The sequence below is a fragment of the Podarcis filfolensis genome (assembly GCF_964270895.1).
Source record: "Podarcis filfolensis genome assembly, chromosome: 14".
In the NCBI taxonomy this organism is placed as follows: Eukaryota; Metazoa; Chordata; class Lepidosauria; order Squamata; family Lacertidae; genus Podarcis; species Podarcis filfolensis.
This window is the reverse complement of record NC_139616.1, coordinates 42,742,143-42,763,696: the sequence shown is the minus strand read 5'-3', so window position 1 is coordinate 42,763,696 and position 21,554 is coordinate 42,742,143. Positions and strand designations below refer to the sequence as shown.

General features: G+C 41.9%; 1 protein-coding gene across 3 annotated transcripts in view; it reads left to right on the top strand.

The window, feature by feature from the left end:
• The window catches only part of USP22 (ubiquitin specific peptidase 22), a 104,854-nt gene that overhangs the window by 70,553 nt on the left and 12,747 nt on the right, over positions 1–21,554 (top strand). For all 3 annotated transcript variants that reach the window (XM_083585748.1, XM_083585749.1, XM_083585750.1), the window contains 4 exons: positions 7,160–7,329; positions 12,324–12,471; positions 15,239–15,344; positions 16,124–16,282. In XM_083585748.1, coding sequence (XP_083441874.1) covers positions 7,160–7,329; positions 12,324–12,471; positions 15,239–15,344; positions 16,124–16,282 — 583 coding nt within the window. The remainder of the gene's footprint in view (positions 1–7,159; positions 7,330–12,323; positions 12,472–15,238; positions 15,345–16,123; positions 16,283–21,554) is intronic.

Below are 21,554 nucleotides of genomic sequence, written 5' to 3'. Positions count from 1 at the left end.
AGGCCAGTGGTGTTTGTAAAAGGTAAAGGTAAAGGGACCCCTGACCATTAGGTCCAGTCGTGACCGACTCTGTAGTTGCAGCGGTCATCTCACTTTATTGGCCGAGGGAGCCGGCGTACAGCTTCCGGGTCATGTGGCCAGCATGACTAAGCTGCTTCTGGTGAACCAGAGCAGTGCACGGAAACGTCGTTTACCTTCCCGCTGAAGCGGTACCTGTTTATCTACTAGCACTTTGATGTGCTTTCGAACTGCTAGGTTGGCAGGAGTAGGGACCGAGCAATGGGAGCTCACCCCGTCGCAGGGATTCAAACCACCGATCTTCTGATCGGCAGGTCCTAGGCTCTGTGGTTTAACCCACAGCGCCACCTGCGTCCCTAGTGGTGGTTGTAGTGATTAAGAAAAACCTGTGACCCCCACAGCTCACTTCCAGTTGTTTAACCATGGTTAAGTCATCATGAACATCAGGTCTGTACTGTAACCAAGGAAGAAGAAGGTGAAAATGTCTGACCACAAAAGAGAAATATGGAGGCAATGCATTGGTGGATTTCTTGTGTGATCGTGGATATCAGTGAACAAGGAGCTGTCCAAAATGCTTTATACCTACCAGTCTGAATATAGCTGTTCTTGCTCTCCTCTGATTCATGTTGCCATGTAATGTCTATATGTTTGGATGTCATGCCAATTCTGAGTGTTATTTAAACAGAATAATGCAGAGGAGGAAGAGTAAAATTGATTGAACCCAAAGGGAATTAGTAATGTAATGTTATATTTTGTCAGGGCCTTATGCACCAAAGTCAGCTGTGAAATTATTTTTTACAATAGGTCTTATTGTCCATAATACAGTCCTAAATTGTATAAACCCATGAGAAACTTATGTGCTAATTACTATTCTAACATGGACTGTAGTTTTTTGGGAACATTTTAAAGTCTAAACTGTTTACCCGGGATGCACAAAGTTTGGCTGACCTTGGTATCCAGCCAAAATTCAGGTTGCCATGACCCCAAGGGCAAAGTTTTGTCTTTGGCATAATGATCTTTGACGGTGCTGTAAAGTACAGTGTGAGCTCACCAGCATGAAAAGTAAATTTGTGGACCCACAAGTTCAACACAAATCTTTATAAACAAAAAAATGATTGTTGAGAAATAGCATTATATGCATGAGGAATTTTTATACAACAGCATACCCTTTTTTTGTTCAATTTATTTCAATTAAAACCCATGGACGCGTTCCCCTCCCCTTACTATGTTGTACTCAGGACTGTGCCAGGGAGATGTCATGTTTCGTACTTACTGCCCTGCTTATCTCAACTGGGAAATTTATGAAACTGGGCATACTTGCACAAGTGGAGCAAAAAGGTCTGTTAATAAGGTAAACAGACCTATAATTACAGCCTTTAGTACATCACTAAATACACCTTGCATTCCCTGGAGGAAATAACTTGAGCTTTTTAAGTCTCTGGACTGATGGTCCTGTGTGAAACTAAACAAATAATGAATTTGTAGAGGTAGCCATAATTCAAGGGCTAGAGTATCTCCATTGTATACAAAAGGTCCTAGGTCCAGTCCCCAGCTGGCAGAACTTGGAAAGTCCACTACCTGACACCCTGGAGAATCACCGTGAGTCAGAGTAGATAGTAATGACTTGGATAGACCAGTGGTCTGATTTGGTGTATGGCCGAAATTTTTGAATCCTTTACAGAAGCACAGAATTGCATCTTGCCAACAAGTGAATGATGTATTCAGGTGACTAAAAATGATGCTCTTCCAGATTATTGCATGAATAACTCCATAAATCAAAACATTTACAGATACATGGTAATTAATTTACAACTTCAGAGATGCACACAGGCACCAGCAAGCATTTTGTTGGAGACCAGCCCTGATAGTGTATAAAGAAATGGAAATGGTAAGCAGTGGTTACTCTGTTGTGGAATCATATTGGATGGACTACAAGTGGTGATGATGATTGGACTTGAACCAGACTGCCATAAAACATGTACCTGTCTGCAGTGTGTTAAGTGATCTATTGCCAGCTAAAATAAGGTAGCAAAGGTGAATGAGCAGGCAGTTATGTGACTTTATTATAGTCAGCTATAGCCCAGATTGTGAAATCTTGATTTTCTTGAACTAGCTTTGAAATCTGAGAACAGAAGTCCTTCAGTTTTAAGGTGCATTGAATACTCTTCCCAGGCTTATGTATTGTGAAAAAGTGTTTTCTAACAGTGATGGCTTCCTCTTTTTGCATACTTGGGGGACAACCTAGGAACATAGAAATGTATTAGCTTGTGAACTAATTGGGTGGAATTCAGCGTCACACTATTTAAATTGTTCTGCCAATGCAAGTATTTCTGCTTGCCAGACAGAATTATCTCCCCTCTCTTCCCCCTGTACACTGTTCTTGGGGGGCGGGGAGTTCTGATTCCCACCAGCCAATTTGGGAGGAAGCCCCGGTTGTGCCAGCATAACTGGTTTTTCTGGCTCCCATTTAGCACAGCTATTCAGTTGAATCCAGCCCATAGAAATTGTTTAAGCCCTGAGCATAGCCCACTCAGTGCCTTCCACTACCTGCACAGAATGTTTCCAGCTCTCTTAGTATCACTAGAGATACCTGTGACTGAGAACAACGGCAGCAAACAAAGATGGACTTCCTCATAACTTGCACCTGGAATTACAGTTTCCAGTTGTGGCACTCTCATAGGTGATGTACAGCAAGCATATTTACATGGTTTTGTCTACTCAGGCTGCAGGGGACATCAAACATCATCTTTAAAATCCTCTGACGGTTACTGTGATAGGTGCACAGTGTGGTTAGTTTAATGGCGTAAGTATATTGCACAGACCGGTGCTGCACCAACACACACTTGCATTTTGTTTAATCACCAAGTTTTGCTTTGGCTTCCTTTCTTTCTGCTTCAGGAGTTCTATGTAGGGAGAGTTTCTGCCATTCCCGCTACTGGCTGCCAGCATGAATGTTGACTGTATTTCTTCCCCAAGGTAAGGATGGTAGTCATTTTAAGAAGTCAGTTGTTCTGCTGTGTAATATTAAACTTAACTGAATATATGTTTTCTTCTCAGGTGAGGTTTCAAAGTGTGTGCTGTACCTCCTCTACTTACTGATTCCCTATTGTAATCCAGGTTTGAACTCCTTCCTAAGTAAGTTCAAGATTTAGGGTAGTATCTAACATTAGTCATGCTCTGAACAGATTCATTGAAATGAATGGAAATTGTCAACTTAGTTCCATTACTTTCAGTGAGTTTACTTAGAACAGCTTAGTTGGATACAACCTTTAATTCTAGATTCTTCTTTAATTATGGACTGATGAGATAAGATGGTGTCTAAAGCTTCTGTTGTTTTTGTGTGTGTTACAGGCTACAATGTGACCAGTCTATCGGACTGCCATGTGACCACAAGAACCTCCATCAGAACCTTAGGTTCCTCCCTGCCATCCCACAAACAAACAAATAAACAAACAAACAAAAATGAACACCAGAAGAACTTCTGAAAGCAGGTCAACCGTTGCCACGATGATCAGATTGTAACTGTGGACCTTCTATCACAGCATGTTTGAAGCAATGCATTTCAGTGGACAGCAGAGGAGCCTAGATCTAGGTGGCCTTCACTGAAACAGCAGCTGAGCCATGGATTCATCGGGTGGCATCTTGGGCACATCTGTATTGCTTAGGGTTAACTTATTATGCTGTAACTGAATAATAACGCAGGTGGCGAACATTTTCTGCAGGGGTTCCGTTCCTAGCCCCGTGAGCATCGGCGGGGCGCAAATAAGCCTGCCCCGCCCTGTTAATGTCCCTGTTCCGCCCTCTTCTGGGTCCGAAAGGACCTGCACATTGGCAGTCGCTTGTTGGGGCGGGGACAAAAGTGTTGCCGCCTTTTGTGCCTTCCCTCACAAAGTTATTGTGAGAATTAAAAAAATTGAATATTATGAACTTACATTAGATGTGGGGCAAACTAAACATGTAAATTTTAATGAAATAATACCAAGGAGATCAACTTGTACTAAAGCAGATGTAGCCACCAGCATGTATAATAAAACAATGTTCAATAAATATGTGCCAAAAACTATCTGTACAAGCTTTACTTAAGAGCACTTTACAACACTTCAAAATACGTAAGAAGTACATTTTATATTAAGCCTCTGCTCCAATATTCTTCTGTACGGTACTGTGTTTGTTTGTGTAATCATGGGAAATGACTTGTCAAGGGAGATTTAGAAATCTTGGTGGTGATAAATGAAAGTGGGCTTGTGGTTTCTTGAAGCTCAACTTTAGTCTTGTCTTATTTTTAAGCGCTTATGGAGAAAACATGTAAATGTGTGCTGTTTCCTGAGTACCGAAAATATGATGATTTCATGGGCTTTCAGACACGCATAAAACATGCTCTTTCTCTCTCTCACCCCAAGGTTGGCCTTATTTGACTTTTAACCTACAGTCCTCTTGCACATCATGCCATCACTTCCTGTTTATTGAAGCTGCTGCTTCTAATTTGCCCTTTTCTCCTTTGCAAGAACAAGATTAGGGCAGAAGATGCTATAAAAACAGGAAGTGATTAAGCCATCTAATACAGTATGGCAGAGAGGGAAAAGGACAGGCTCACTTCTTTGTAGGTGGGTCATAGGAGCCTGGATTGTTGTGCTGTTGCCACATACCACATATGCACAAAGGCCTAACTACCTCTAGCAAAGGCTGGGAGAATGTGAATAGGGTTTACACTGACTTTCTCATTTTGCATCAATCATTTGGTTTGTATGTCCTTTTTACTACTGCAAATGTGCCAGATTTGGATAAATAATTTTTAATTGGCTTGTTTATTTTCTGGTTGAAGAATTTGGATTTGTTACAGAAATAGAATTCTGCAATATTGCCTTCCCCCAGCTCTTTTTATTAGATAAAACTTGTACTAGACAGTTCTCTGCTTCACACCCTTCATAAATTTACTTATTTGTGCATGCATGCAGAGATTTTTCTTCACTATATACTATACCTCGGACCTTCCTTGTTTCAAAGGCACACAACACACATGAACTAAAATATACCTGCATTTGCAATGTATGTACCATAAACCACAGTGAAGAATAAACCATTGTACAAGAGGTTATACTAGTACCGGGAAAGAGGGGGAGAGAGAGAGGTAATGGCTGGTCTTTGGGGATGAACTAGTGTCTTGTCAGTTAGGTTGGAGAGGAGGGCAATTTTCTGCTAATGGCAATGATTTGGGGAAGATTTGAGTATCCATCGACTGATGCTCTGTGTACAATCCAGCACAGTGATTTGCTGTCTTCAGTCTGCAGTAACCTAGCAACAAGCTACACACCCTCCTTGGGAAGAAAGCCAAAGGGCTCTTCAAACACATTATTGTGTATTGCCAGAGCCTTTAGTATTTTGGACAATCTCAGCAGTGCTATCACATTGTATCCTCATGGGCTGGTAGACATTTGTGAACCTGCAGCATCATAACATCTACTCTAAAAGCAAAAACTAAGCTCACTAGAGCTGTTGCATTATGTAAGCAATGATTGTCAATTCAAGGTGGAGGCATTAGCCAGAGTTCTTGCAGTACTTTGATCAATAGTTCACAATACATAGAATTGACACAGATATAATAATACATAAAGTTGTATGAGAGAGAAATTGCCATTCGTTTTTTCTTCCTTCCTTCCTTCCTTCCTTCTTAAAGAGCGAGTTGTAGATATAGATGAAATCCAAACACACCATTCCCTTCGTTATATGGGTACCAGCTTCCCTTTCTTGAAACTTTCCGGGTTTCACAGAACAGAGGCAGTCGGAGGGCGAAGTTCTGAATTTGAATTTATCTCTCTTTGATACCCTGTCTCTTAACCCAACTGCAAGGTAAAGGAATGCACTTCCACACTAGAGAAGATAGCAAGTTCCATTTCTCAACCACAACTGTTCACAACTGAATTATTGCCACGGTCCTTTTCAGCGTCACTATTATTTAGCAATTTTTATTCCAGTCTTTGGTTCTCAGAATCCTTTTAAAAAAGCAGAACAAGTGAATATATGCTTGATATGTTTATGCCAGGATTTGACATCCACTTGGTGATCTCCATTTCTATAAGCATGGTTGGATTTACAGGATATGACTGCAGCTCCAAGATACTATTGGGTGTAATCCACTGCCCACATCACCTACTCCACAATAAGCCAGTGGATAGCTACGGATGCAGTTCAATAACATAATATAGCCTTATGCCTGCAGCCACTGAATGTTTTTGGTGATCCTCTCACGGCAGCAAACTGATACATATTCTTCTAGCAAATCAAGCAGTTTGTAGTTTTACTGTTTTTGTTTCTTTTGGGTGTTAATGGTGGGAGGGGGCACAACTGCTTCCTGGTGTGTGTGTGTGTGTGTGTGTGTGTGTGTGTGTAAGTGTAAGAAAGAAAGGGGACAGGGTTCTTGAGCCAGGAGGCAGAGCACTGACAAAATTTCAAAAAGCAAATAAACCCATCACTACAATATAAGATGCAATTTGTTCTGCATCAAGTTCATAGTGCTGGTGCCAGTGGGGGTTAAGGATGGGAGCACAGCAGTAAGCCTGCTGTAGAACCATGTAGCCTTGCTGCCTCTTCGTAGACTGTCCTCAGCTATTTGTAGAGGGACCAAATCTTCACTTAGCATTATTGTTCACAATGGGTAGCATCCGCTCCTTTGCACAACAGTGAGGGGCAAAGCAAACATGTATCTGCTTTTTATCAGCCCATTTTTAGCAGGAGAGGCTGTTTCTAGATTAATTAGCCCAGTGCAAGATATAGCTGCGATAATGTTTTTCAGGCTTTATAATATTTGAAAGTATTTTGATGTGCATAACTGTGCGTGTAGCTGTGATACATGAGGCATACACATTTTGTGAAATGTTTGTTTTATATAGATGTCTGGCTTGCTGTATCTCAAAGACTTGATTATAAGAGTATTAAAAGTCACTTTCAAAGAGGAGGAAACGAGTTCTCTCTTGTGGAATGGACCATATCACTGGATACATCATCAGCCTTGATTCTTAAAAAAATCATGATTTGCAGCTGTGTGTTGAATGTGGTGATTTTAAAAATCAACTAACTTAAGCAAACTACAATTTTGTAAGCCAGGACAATTAACAAAATCTCCCCTTTTTGCTTGTTTTAATAGGTCTAAGAGGGCTAATCAATCTTGGGAACACATGTTTTATGAACTGTATTGTCCAAGCACTTACCCACACTCCACTACTGCGAGATTTCTTCCTCTCCGACAGACACAAATGTGAAATGCAAAGCCCCAGCTCATGTCTGGTCTGTGAAATGTCTACACTTTTTCAGGAGGTGAGTCATCCTTTCCGCTTATAACTTGTACATTCACACATTTGTAACACACGGGAACATTACTTTTTAAATTTTGGGTTCAGATTAGGTTCTGAGACAAACTGCGGGTTGCTTTAGTTATAGTTGAGAACCTAAACTGTGGTTTAAGCTTTGTAATGTATAACAGGCAAACTGAGGTTTAGAGCTTCCTTTTTTGTCCCCTCCACACTTCGCTTTGTAAGTTCACTCTCCTCTCTATGTGCGGGAACCTCTTGAGGCAGTGCAGTCAGTGGCCATTGCTATAGTTTGTCTACTCATTTAACAAACTGGTTAGCACAAATCGCAATTCTTTTTAAAATATATACTTTATTGAAAGATAAAAAGTACATAATTACAAGTGCACAGAGTAAGATAAGGTGCAAAAAGGAAGAAAAAGAAATAGCACCCACGTGGAAAACAAAATAGCACAAATCTTAATTCAAAAACTCATTTGAAAACATGATTTGTAATTTGTTTTACTAGCTGATCACAAAGCAGAGTTTGTCAGTTCAGAAATCACGCTAAGCCATATTTTACCATTATTTATTTTAAACATTTCTACTTCTCTCTTCAGCTGAAAAGACTTCCAGAGCAGCTTACACACAGTTAACAAAAGCAAAATAGTCCTTGCCTGCAGGCTGGCAATCTAAAAGACATGACATAAAAAGAAAAGGGGATGAGGAGGGAAAAGGAAAAAAGAAATCTTAGGCAAGGCAATAGTTCTTAAAGAGTAGTTCTTACAAATGATGAGGTGGAATGAAAGCTTTTCAGGGAGCTGAAGAGCCAAATATAGCTGGTCTCTCAGCAGAGCCTATGAGGTAAACCTTCTTCTCATCTCTTGCTGTGCCTGCAGCCTGATAGAATGGCTGCTGCCAGGTGACAATCAAGGGAGTGAATGCCAAATGGAGCTGTTCTGTTCTGTTGTCTGTCTATTGTGGTAGAGTGTTAATATGGTTAGAATTGCATAAAAACTGAATAGGGTTTCCATTGCCATGAATACTTAGAACATCTAAGTATTGTTTCATTAGCTTCTTGCCATAGGAAAGAAATATGAATATATTTATGAGTGTGCATGTGTGTAGATGATGGGTGATTCAGTCTTCTAATACAAGAATGCAGTTCTGGAAATGTGTTTCTTTTCATAGGACATCTTGGTGTACAGTTAGAAATGAACTTTTTGCACCTCAGATTGCAGCCCATCCTTAACCATGTCTCTCATATTCAGACATACTGCTTAACCGTGGCTGCTCTTTGTGGCCTCAGCGTGCAGGTACACGCATGGGTTTCTGTGACCGAACAAGGCCTCATTCAGAAACTTTTAAAGAAGGCTATCTGTAACACAGGGCAGCCTAAACAAATAATAATAATGTAGAATTTGTTCATCAAATCAAATGAAACAGGAATCATGTAGTGCCCTTTTCCTGCAGCCTCTTATCACCAAATAAATTAATTTAGTGGCTTGTTCGCAAGGGAGCTTTAGTTAGTTCGAAATGTTCTTTTTTTTGACAGTTCATCTCTGAAATAAAGATGTATGAGGAACTAGAATAAATACAAGCATTTGATGGCAGTGTGGAAGACTTTTTGGCTTATTTTCCATCCATATTTGTGTGGTTATGCCAAGACACTTTGGGGGTACTGGGCAAGATTGTAGGACATTCTTACCCGTAATTAAAAGAATTACCGTATTTTTCGCTCTATAAGACGCACCAGACCAAAAGACACATCTAGTTTTTGGAGGAGGAAAACAAGAGGAAAAAAATTCTGAATCTCAGAAGCCAGAACAGCAAGAGGGATCGCTGCACAGTGAAAGCAGCAATCCCTCTTGCTGTTCTGTCTTCTGGGATAGCTGCGCAGCCTGCATTTGCTCCATAAGAAGCACACACATTTCCCCTTACTTTTTAGAAGGGAAAAAGTGAGTCTTATAGAGCAAAAAATACGGTAATTGGCACTGGTGTTAACCACAGTTAAGGTTGATCAGGCTCCCTGCTTCACCATGTTTCTTAGTCCGATATATCCCTAAACCATGGCCAAGGTGAGAAGGTGAAACCCACTCTCCTAAGCGCAGGGCATTTCCACAGCCCTCCATTGTAGTTGATGCTGCAGCCATGCTGACAAGCAACACACAAGAGAGATAAATGTCCTCTTTAGGCAGCTGCCATTCTGAAAATGGAGACTGGATAAAGATGATAGATTCAAACAGTGATTCCTAAAAGGAAGCTTTGAGAAATTAAGCCTAAGATTGGAGTATAGGATCTTCCAAGGTCTTAATCCTGCTGGGCACGCTGTACTCTGTAGTTTATATGGTGAGACAGTGTTGGGCTCTTGCTACACACAAGCTTACCAGGTTATTGTTTGATTACCTTGGGATAAAAATCTTGGTGTGCTGTATGTGTGTGTGTTAACAGCTCTTTGGCACCCATCCCCACTCTCTTTTCACCTTTCATTTGGCTCTCTTTTCTAGTATTGAACTGCTTTTCCACATCAAAGGGTAGAATCTATTTTTGCCTCTTTGTCTGCTTACTGTTATTCATTGAAAATATTGTACATGAAGAACCACATCCAAGCTGAAGTCCGGGGGGGGGGGGGGCTAAACGAATGTAGAGGCACTATTGCTGCACCTACAGCATGGCTTGTGCTCATATACAGGTTAGGTACATTTTCATCCTCTGCGTGGTAATAGCCAGTGGATAGCATGGGCTGCTTCTTAAGATTCCTTTTCATCCTAATGAAGCACTAAATAATATAAAAAGGGTAGCTGCAGTGAAGTAATTATGGAAAGTGCTACTGGGTAGAGTGACCGGATAGTGCCAAGGCTAATTGTAAGAAGTGACAAATTTTATTGCTGCAGTTCCCTGAATTATGTTGTCACAGCAGCAGTGTCAGCAGATTTCAGTTACCACACCCGGGCTCTAGTCCCTTGGTGACATTCTCGTTGGCATCTCAGAGTTGCCTATTGATCCTCTTATGAAAAAAAGTGCTTGTGCATTGTTGCATTGCTGCAGTGTAGTTTCATGCCAAAAATACGGGTAGCTGTGCAAGAAAACAAACTTTCCTTCTTAATTGAATTGCATATAAGGTTATATACAACAAGCTGTTACTTCCCCATCTATCCCTCTCCAAAGATGGCTGAGCAAGATGTCTACTGCCTGCTATTATTATTATTAGTATTATTATTAGTAGTACTAGTAGTAGTAATTCAATTTATATGTTACCCTTTATCCAAAGATCCCAGGGCAGTGCACAACAATAAGAACATAATTTACAGTCCCGGTAATGAATAGAACCACATTCACCACAAGAAAACTTGAATAATGTAGAAAGGTGTACATGCTGTGTGTCAGTTGCAGATGTATTAATTTTATGGCTTGAAGGCTGTAAAATGGATGGGGAACCTTTTTGCCTGCATGGGCCAGACCCTTATCAGGATTGGCCCTGCAGGCTAAATTTGATAGGTGGGCAGGATTGCCCACATGTCAGTCACCTGATGTGATGCCAGGTGATTTGACACTGTCAAAGTCCGAAGGCAGCATGGCGCATCTAAAGCAGAGTTGTTGTTGTTTAAAAAGGCAACAACTTCATTTTACCTGGGGATTCAGTGCAAGCCCTTTCATCATCTTTGTAGATGTTTACATTGAAACCCCTGCTAAAAATGAAGGGGTTTTGCTCCATTTTAGCAGTGTTACTGTGCAAGACCCTTCCTGATCAAAAAACTGACCTGTACAACCAAACTGAGCAGGGTTTAACCCCAACTCATCAGCTGATGATTGAGATGGGGGTGGTTTGACGCTCCTGCATTGGCTGTGCACAGCATTCTGTCATGGGGCATTGGTGCGCACAGTCGACATAGATTTGAACCCCACACCCCCAAACCATCAGCGGATATCACCCCACCCACCAATTGGAGTGATGTCTGCAGTTTTTTGGGGGGGGGAGAGAAATGCCTTGCCAGCTGCCTTTTCCCATGAAGATAGAACTCTCTTGCAGAACTCTTCATTGCTTATTTGATTGGGTACTTCCTTCAACCTTGCCCTTAGAGTCGCACTGTTGTTGGCATCCATCTGTCTCAAAAGATAATGGAGTGTACCTCCGGGGGTGAAGTAAAACTGTTGTGTTAGCAGCAGTGAAGTGACCTCCCCAGTGCGCAAAGCCTGGGCGGTGTGTATGGAGGGCCAGGAGTTGCCAGAAGGAGGCATCCACAGCACCATCCAACTGTCATAGGAACTCTACTCTGGGTTTGTGTAGGGTTTACTCCTTAGTCTTTTCTTCTCCCAAAGATACCCCACAAGACAGCAGATGTTTAAGATCAGCAGAAGGTTTAAGACCTTCTTGACCATTAGACCCACTATTGGTCTTGTCTGCTCAATCTGCCAGATCTTGTCTGTGTGGATTGCACAGGCCTGTTCAATATTACTGCACAAACTCAAGTATTCCTGGTCCATAGTAGAGTATTTCATTTATTTTTTGCTCTGCAACCACAGCCTAGCACACCCTGAATCGTGTTGGCTGCTGAGGACAAGACTAGGAGATGAACTGGACTCAAAGTCCAAGTTCTAGGGTAGCCATGAATTCTGTACCAGATAAAAGTACTCTGTACCAGAGTAAAGGCTCTGACTTGACATTGCATATCCATGTGATAAAGAAACCCAAGATTGTATTTGTTACAGGGATGAAATATTCCAAGATACTAGATCAGAAATGGTTTAGGTAACCTAAAACATTTCTGATATGGTGGTAAATTGCTTGGGATGGTGGGTTAGATACGGACACAGAGGTTGAAATTCTGAACTCGCTTACCGTTGAACACAATAGTTAATCAAAGATGGAAGTGAAAGCTTCTGAACTTACCTTTTCAGCTGCAAAAAGGCTTGGACAGAGGCTAGGCACATTCTCATACCACTAAACAATGGTTTATTATTGCATTCAAACCATCCCAATGAAAAATATTTGACCGTTTCTTATATTCTTTTTCTGAGCAGTTCTACTCTGGGCACCGATCTCCTCACATTCCATATAGGTTATTGCACCTGGTATGGACGCATGCACGGCATTTAGCAGGGTACGAGCAACAGGATGCACACGAGTTCCTCATTGCTGCGTTAGATGTGCTACATCGACACTGCAAAGGTAAGGCTTTTTCCTGGCAGTTTTCCCCATTATGGCCTCTTCTCAAAGGAGAGCAATTTCAGCACTAACCAGGTTTCCTTCTCCATCTAGTATATGAGAAGCATTTCCCTTTTTACACTTTAATTACAGATGTAATAATACAATTTTCAGTTGGATCCATCTGGCCACATCATGTGGGACACATAGAGCTTTTAAAACCGGTCTACCTCACATAGTCGAACCTCTTCAGTTTTTACCTTTGCAGATATATTAGGGCAGGGGTAGGCAACCTAGGGCCCGTGGGCCAGATGCAGCCCAATCGCCTTCTCAATCCGGCCCGCGGATGGTCCGGGAATCAGCGTGTTTTTACTTGAGTAGAATGTGTCCTTTTATTTAACATGCATCTCTGGGTTATTTGTGGGGCCTGCCTGGTGTTTTTGCATGAGTAGAATGTGTGCTTTTATTTAAAATGCATCTCTGGGTTATTTGTGGGGCATAGGAATTCGTTCATTATTATTTTTTCTAAAATATAGTCCGGCCCACCTCATGGTCTGAGGGACGGTGGGCCAACCCACGGCTGAAAAAGGTTGCTGACACCTGCATTGGGGCATATGGAGCAGCATTTTCCTTTAAGTGATAATTTTCTTTCAGTTGAATAATACACCTTTTTGCTGTTGCTGCTGCTTTACATATTGACAGGTGCAAGTAGGTGGTAATTTCATCCCCCCCCCCCCTGTTCTTGCCAGATGCCATGGGAAGCCCAGTGAGTGGGTAATACCTTTCTGTGTTGCTGTGAACAAGCTTATAAAATAGTCTTTTGAGACCCCCTCCTCGCTGAACCTAATTGACTTGGGTAATTGAAAAGGGAGCAATCTTATCCTCCTTTGGGCAGAAATGGCTGTCTATTAAGCATATCCAGCAGGGATGTTGCCTGATGGACAGTGAAAATGTGAAGAGGCCATTTGTTGGCTTCTGTCTGAGGACCAGAAATCCTAAAGAGAAGGAAATGCTTTTCAGATGCAAGGATTAAATCTTGTTTCTTTGCACTGAAGCAGAATCAAAGTGATCCTCTTAGATAATTAATAGAAGCAATAATTAAATTTTAAAATTATATAAAATCATTACAAAACAAGAGAAATCAAAGCAGCAAGGTGATACTGTGCAGCTTTTTTCTTTCTATCCCACTCCACAACTGAGTCAGCAATGCAACTTTGCATGACTTCTTTTTAAAAATGAACAGAGAACCTATTGTGTGTTAATAAGAATTCAGCGGACTGTGTCTTCTGGCTGAAAGTTAAATCCCTTTTGATTGACAGTTGTTCCATAGTAAAATAGTTCACTTGTTAAATGCTGTGCAAATTTAGTAATTCACCACTAAAAATAATGTATTCCAAGCTGGTCTTGGCCCTTCTTACAAATCGGTGGGATTTCTACCTTCCCCAGTTCCAATGATATGGGAGCAGGTAACAATACTTTTTTTAAAAGGTTAAAAGCAAAATATAGCCCATTTTCAAGCAGAGAGTTTAGCTCTATCCATCCCAAATCAGCACAATGCAAAAATACCTTCTTACAAAACTTGATTTTGTCATCCTGCTATTATGTCTTAGTAGATGCATTTTTAATGTTGCCTAATGGAGTATTCACTGTGGTTGACTTTGGTGGCAGTGGGTTACTCTGATAGAATTTGAAGCTAAGTCTATTTTTTAAAACCTGTTTACCTGCTTAGTGCTTTCAACTGGTTATTTCTCGTTTAATATATTGCAACCCACTTGCAGCCAGAGGAGATATGCTTTTTCAAACTGTATAAGAGATTGGAAGTGGGTCGTGGGATTTTCTTTTTTCTTCCCTCCAATAAAGCAGATTTCCCCCACCTACCTTAGTGCCAGTTTGTAGATGCTGTGTCACAGGTAATAGTTATGGCTAGATGGGTTCCCTGATGATCTAGGGTTGTTAACAAAGTTCATCTCTTGGTCAAGCATTGCACCTGACTAGGCTTACCTGCAGTTTAAGTCAGTTTAAACATATCCCTTACCCCTCCTGGCTTTAACAGTGATTAGATGATACTTTGCTCTTATCTGTGGTTGAGAGAATTCCACTTGGCTAGAACATGAAATAAGAAACTTAGCCTTAGAACTTGCCTTTAGCTTATTGAACACGGTAGGGTAACCAGATTATTCTACAGAATTTATACTATGTTTAAAGCTGCTGATGCCTTCTTTTCTTGCTTAACCGTACTTTGGCAATTTCACTTAGGTAGTGCATATATGATTGCATGTGTGGTTTTCTTAAGTGGAAATAACCATTTTGCCAGGAAATGCTTGTTGTTTCTAGAAGTACATTTGTCGCTCACTGGTCCTCTTAAGTGGGGTTAAGTAGTCATTTTCACTAACCACCTCAGCAGTGCGGCCTATTCTGAAATCAGTGCTTGAATTAGGCCAAGTCAAGCCATTCTTCTGGTTAATAATAATAGATTATCCTCCCACACCACTATGGGCTCTCGCAGAGTACATTTTGGATTAACTGACTCTCCACTCTGCATTGATTGAACTCAGTGCAACAGGAACAATAATATAGAGGTAACTTTCACACTTGATGGGTTTTTTTTCTTTCTTTCCATATTCTTCATGCACCCATTTCCTTTCACCTTGGCTTTCTATAATAGCAAAGAGGCTAAGAACTTTCTATACGTGCTATTGCTGTTATGTGGAGCCTTTTATGCACACCTGCCTATATACATTACGTAGGGATTTGTTTCAAAGTCTGTTCCATTTTATTTTATTTTGTTCAGGTGACGATAATGGGAAGAAAGCCAACAACCCCAACCACTGTAACTGCATCATAGACCAAATTTTCACAGGTGGACTACAGTCCGATGTCACTTGTCAAGTCTGCCAGTAAGTATGATGGAGTTAATTAATTTCATTTTAAAATACAGAATAACTCACTTGACGTTGAAATGATGAGCATGGAATACACAAAATGACATAGCCAACACTCTTTTATGAAAGAATGTGTGCTTCACACTCCCCTGGTTTAAAGAAAGTAGATCTCTTCTTCCTCACCCCCTATCACCCTGGGTCCAGAGTGGAACTGCCAGAATTCTGTACCACTAAACCCCATGGACTACTTGTTCTAAGTGATCGTATTCCAGTATATCGCATGGGGTGGCTATTGCTGTAAATTCCTCAAAATTCTATGCCCTTTAATAGGTTCTTAAAGGTCCATTTAAAGAAAGTTGACAATAAAAGAAGCTGTTTTGATGGAGGTGCTTTCTGTAGTCTGAGCACCCTCTAGAGGTGAAGTACTACCTCTCCCTACCCCCCCCCAAGTAAACAAAGCCTTAAAGTAAGGGCTGTTCCACACATTCAATTTTGAGATAAGAGGCGCCATAAAAGGAGCTCTCCTCCTAATTTTTACATGGTTTAATTGTCTTGTGAACACATTTTTGTATGCCAATATCAAATGATACATACTTTTAAGAAGGAATAATTTTTCAGAATCCATTAACTTACAGGATTGTTAATATTTTTTATCATTCACTTTTGTCATGTGAATCATTCAAAGTCCTTTATTGCTTAAAAAATGGATGTGCCAACCATTCCTATGTATCATTTTTGCCCAAACCGTTGCTTAGTTTATCCATTTGATTGCAGTCTCTCCTCTTCCTCCCTAGTGGTGTTTCCACGACGATAGACCCATTCTGGGACATCAGTTTGGACTTGCCAGGTTCTTCTACCCCATTTTGGCCTCTGAGCCCAGGCAGCGATGGCAGTGTGGTGAATGGGGAGAGCCACGTGTCAGGAACCACGACCCTCACAGACTGCTTGCGAAGGTACAAACTGTGGCAGACGGCCTTTAGCAAGGAGCAATCTTAACTCCCCCTCCTGCTGTCTGCAGACCAGCAGTTTTCGGGCAAATGGCCAAGGAGCAAAACAGCACCTCAGCTGCGGTTATTAACTGCTGAATCATCTTGCAGAGCAGTTCGGTTCACTTGCAGAAAAAGAAACCAGGACAAATCTAAGCATGTAGCATAAACTGACAAACTGGTAGGTAACCAAGACTCAAGTGGTCCCACCTGATGACCACTGGTTAGTTTCCCCATGGATAGGCTTCAGCACTGCTTATCACACATTGTTGTAAGTATAAACTGCGGAAAATACGGCTTCATTTGGCACAAAATATGCTCATCTCAGAATAATCGGCAGAGATACAGATGGCTAAAAGAGTCTTAGAGCTTGATCTCTCCTCTTCCAAGACATTTTTAATGTAGATTCTGTTGAACTATGGACTTCACTATATCTGAGAATCAGGGGCACACCTTGACATAGGAATATTGCTCCAGCTCTCCACAAGACTTCCAACCACTCCTTTACATTCTTGTTGTCGGGACAGAAACAGAATCTCTCAAGGGACAGGGAGGGGTTTATGATGCTGGGGAGGAGGAATAGGTGGGCAAAACAGCCAGTTTTCCCAGTACCCTTTGGGCAAAGAATCTAGTACTGTCTCCTTCCTTTTCTCTTCTGTACCTCTTCTTCAGTTCTTGTAGTGTGGAACAGCTAGATGCGAGAGAAGTCTCCAGGCAGCTAATTCAGCATTGAAGAGCAGAGGTCCAAATGACAGAGTTCATTGTGATACTTGTACACAGTGGGGAAAACTGAGTTTTAAGATTTTCATGGCAAAAGAAATTTATTTATGTTATATAGCCTTACATTTGATAATTGGCCAGGCTAAAGGAACTTGATCCTCACAGAGATCCTATGTGAGGAAATACACAGAATCTCCTCCTCCCCACCAAAAAAGCACATTTCTATGAATGGAACAGGATTTTTAATTCTGTCAGCTAGGGAAAGCAGGGTGTGTGTGGTGGGTGATGAAATAGCGAATGCAGGGTTCCCTTCCCACCTCTAATTACAAAGATTTAATGGAAGTGGGTTTTCCAATTCCTAGGTAGGAATCAACCCTAAAAAAGGGGGGGGCAAAGTCAGCCAGATATAGGGTGTATATTTCTGCCATCTTGCCCTTAAAGCTGGGGTAGGGAACCTTTTTCAGTCCATGGGCATCTTTCAACCATGGCCCACCCTTGGGGGGGCACCTGTCAGTGCTGAGAGTGGCCAAAGTGGGTGCTTGCACATGGACATACCAACACCCCACCCCCCAGCTGATCCATGCAGATCAGCTGTGAAGTAGAGTGTTAATTACCTTTTTTTTTACCTTCACCTTATTTACCTCCCTCCCTCATGTGATGAGCAGGGAGGAGGAAATTTTCATTCCATAGCAGCTCTGGACTGAGCAGAAAATTTATACCTCTCTACCCAACACTACAGAGGAATGAATCATGGGTTGTGCCTGCTTGATTCTGGATTTCATTATGACACAGCCACCACCAGAAAGTTGGGCCACTGGGGAAGGCTTGGTGAGCTCTATGAGGCCCATTGGCTAGAGGTTTCCTGCCACTATTCTGGATGAACTTAAGCAATAACAGGCAACATGTGGCTAATAATGTTATAACAACATACAGTTGGACCTCGGGTTAAGTACTTAATTCGTTCCGGAGGTCCGTTCTTAACCTGAAATTGCTCTTAGCCTGAAGCACTACTTTAGCTAATGGGGCCTGCCGCAGCGCAATTTCTGTTCTCATCCCAAAGCAAAGTTCTTAACCTGAAGTACTATTTCTGGGTTAGCGGAGTCTGTAACCTGAAGCGTATGTAACCCAAGGTAACACTGTATATATCAACTTATAAAAGAAATCAATATTCTGTGAACAAAATTAGAGAAGGTAGTCAATCAATATCACTAAGGCAAACAAGCCTTTCAGTAGTCCCAGTTCTGCAATCATGTGATAATTAGAAGCTCAAAGTGTAGATGATCGCGGGAGAGCAAAGATAGGACTCTTTCATAGGGGCCCATATTCCATAGCCCTCTTTGGAACAACCAGAAGCCTATCAAAATAAATAAGTCCATATTGCTTGCAAGCAATGTTTCTGTCATTCCGATAGCCTTACAGTCTAGCAGTAATGACCAACTGCAGTTATTGGGGAAAGCTAGAAATGTACTGAAGAAAGGAGCAGCAAAATCTGTCTACCAAGACAGTCTTTAGATTTTAGCTCAACAATGCAGTCCCACGTTGCAGCTGACAGCTTCCAGAGCAGTTAAAAGAGGAAGAACCATCCTAGTTTAATCCTTGCTTCAGGATTGCCAAGTCTTTCATAAAGAACTGTGAAATGTATGAAGAGGATAAAGCCAGCAGGACCCATCACTTCACCTACCTTTTTGGATGCTGCCCGTTGATTGCTTTGTTATGGAAAAAGAAAACATTGCTTCACCTTGCCTGACATAAGCTGCTTCGCTGTACATGTAAATGTAACGAAGACCAGCATATGAGCAGAGTCCAACAAGAAGCAAGTTTTGTTCTGGTTTCAGAGTAGGCACGCTATTCCAGCCATCCTGATGATTGTACCATTGAACAATGGAGCTGAGAAATTAATCCAGGCCTAGACTATAGAATTTGTTAATCAGCTATATCTCCATCCCTTTTTGAGAAGCCACCTATTGCTCAAGAAGATTCAAAAGGTCCTTGCCAAAGAATTTGTCCAGCAACATACATGAATTTGTAGGCAATACTGCATGGAGTTTCTTGACCTCCAAATAAGGTGGTGGGTCAGAGGAGCCTTACATGTCTTACTAAAGTTCTGCATGGTTACTATCCAGGAAATTCTCCCCACTGTGTTCCGCAGCTTTCCATTTCAGTAATGAGAGTGAGGAGGTGTTTCCATATATCTCCTTGGCTTAGTCCTGACATCATATTATTATTCATAGCTCGGGTTGAATGCTGCAGAAGTCCTTCTGTTTAGGCTTTCCGCATCAAGACATCACTAAGCAGTTCTCTGCTGTAGCTACAGGGAAGTCACTCCAAAGAGATGCTCCACTGCTGTATGATGGTGATTTTCTGCTTTATTCACTACTTGTGTTAGCAAACAAATATCCATACTTTCCCCTTCTCCAGGCCCCTGCTCACTTGTCAGGATTCTCAAGTGCACATTCCAAAACAAGTCATCAGATTAGTCAGTTCTATGAAATACTTGGTCTTCAGTTCTCCTCCTTCATAGTAGCTAAGAATATAAGAACAGGCCTTCTGGATAAGATTTAGGCTCCATCTAGTCCAGTATCCAATGCCCAACAATGGCTGTTGGGATGCCTCTGGAAAGCAGGCTTGAAGGCAACAGCTTTCCCCATTGTATTCCCCTGGCATCTGCTATTCAGAGGTACACTGCATCTGAACATGTGAGATCCTATTTAGTTGTCATGACTTAAAACCATATCTATACCTTTTAAGAGATCACCTGCCCTTTTAAACAGGTATCTATGCCACTGTCATTACCACGTCCTATGGAAGTGGACATCAGAACTTTGTTATACAGAGAAGCGCTTCCTTAATTTTTTAAATAAATAATTGCACACATTCTATTATTCCCCTATCGTAATAATTTTCCCCAAATTTACCCCCCCCTCCCCAAATGCTTTAGTCGTTACTTAGAAAGAGGTTCTCAAACTCCTAGTCATGTTAGTTACTCCCCCCCCCTTTTCCAGTGCTACAGTATCCTTTTGAGAATGGGCGACCAATGCTGTACACAATATTCCAAATGCACCCACACCAAATACTTCTATAACAGCATTGTGATGCTGGCCACACCATCATTAGGCTTCACATGAAGCCACTTTTGGCTAGAGCAGTGGTTTTCAACCAGTGGCCCGTGGCATCCTGGGGTGACTTGAATGATGGTCAGGGGTGCTGTGGGCAACACTGGCCTCTGTCCCTCTTTCCTTCCCTCTCTCCTCTAATGCCCACTCACATCTCTGCCTCTCAAAGGCTTGCACAGCTGTTTGTTGCAGCAGCCCTGCTGCTGCTGCCACTGCTGCCTCCCAAGGTAAGGTCCTGGCCTCAAGTTCACCTTTGGCCAGTCTCCGTTGGGCCACTAACGCTGGGGGCACCCTTTGCCCAGGCCCCTGTGGGGCAGAATGAGGAGGCACCTCTCTATTGGGAGGGGGCAGCTCAGAGACCAGGGATGGCAGCAGTGGCTGCCCAGAGTACTCCCAGAGTACTCCCAGGAGAGGAGAGGAGGCTGAGGAAGCACTCCACAAAGAAGGGTGTTCGAAAAAGGGTGAGAGGCTGCCAGCTCTGCAGGCAAGGGGTGACATAACTGGGCTCCTGAGCCCCAAGGGGTGCAGAAAGAAGGGGTGCAGAAAGAAGGCAGTTAGTCAAGAGAACCGTGGACTCGAAAAGGTTGAAAACCTCTGGGCTAGAGAATGCAAGGAATACCAAGTTCTAGCTGGGTAAATCTAAAAACCTTGGCATTCTATACCTGCCTACCTTCAAAGTAATGTGTTTCTTAATGTTCAGCTGAGTAAACCTGGTAACTTTTGGACAAAGCAAGTTCCATAAGACTGGTTCATGCATAACATTAAACCACAGCCTAGCTCTATGTAGACATGCCTTAGTAAGTCCAAGGGAAGTACCAGGCTTGCACTTGGAAACCTTGCTGCCACCTCCTGCTGCGCAGCCAGAAGGACAACTACTGAGATCACTTTCCATTTCAAAGATCTCATTGTTACCCATGAACCAGGAATCATGGGTTAAAACAGACAGAGGTTCATACCATAAGTTATCATACTGACTTGTTTGTGATTAACCAGGAGGCTTGAATCACCCGGAACACTAAGCCAACATCTTTGAAAGCTCATCAGAAGTTGTCCTCTCAGCTGTGCAGGAAGAGGAGAAATGAGGGGGGAGCATGCAAGTCCAATGCTTTCCTCAGGCTTTTTGATACTCCTTCACATAGCACTAAATCATTTGTTACCTCAAAACTGCACTAGCACGTTGCCTAAAAATAGTAATTTTACTATATCCATCAAGTTGTTTTCTGCAGGTTCATGGGTTAACCTCATTCTCAAGTTCCACGGTGGGTTGGGCAAACACATTTCATTATTTGGGACAGTTACTTCAGAACAGAAGTACAAGTGATCAGTTTAGAGAAGGTGCTTCAGGCTTTAAGTGCACCTTGTCACAGTTGCAAAATCAGAAGAGTTAAAAAAATAAATCCATCCAT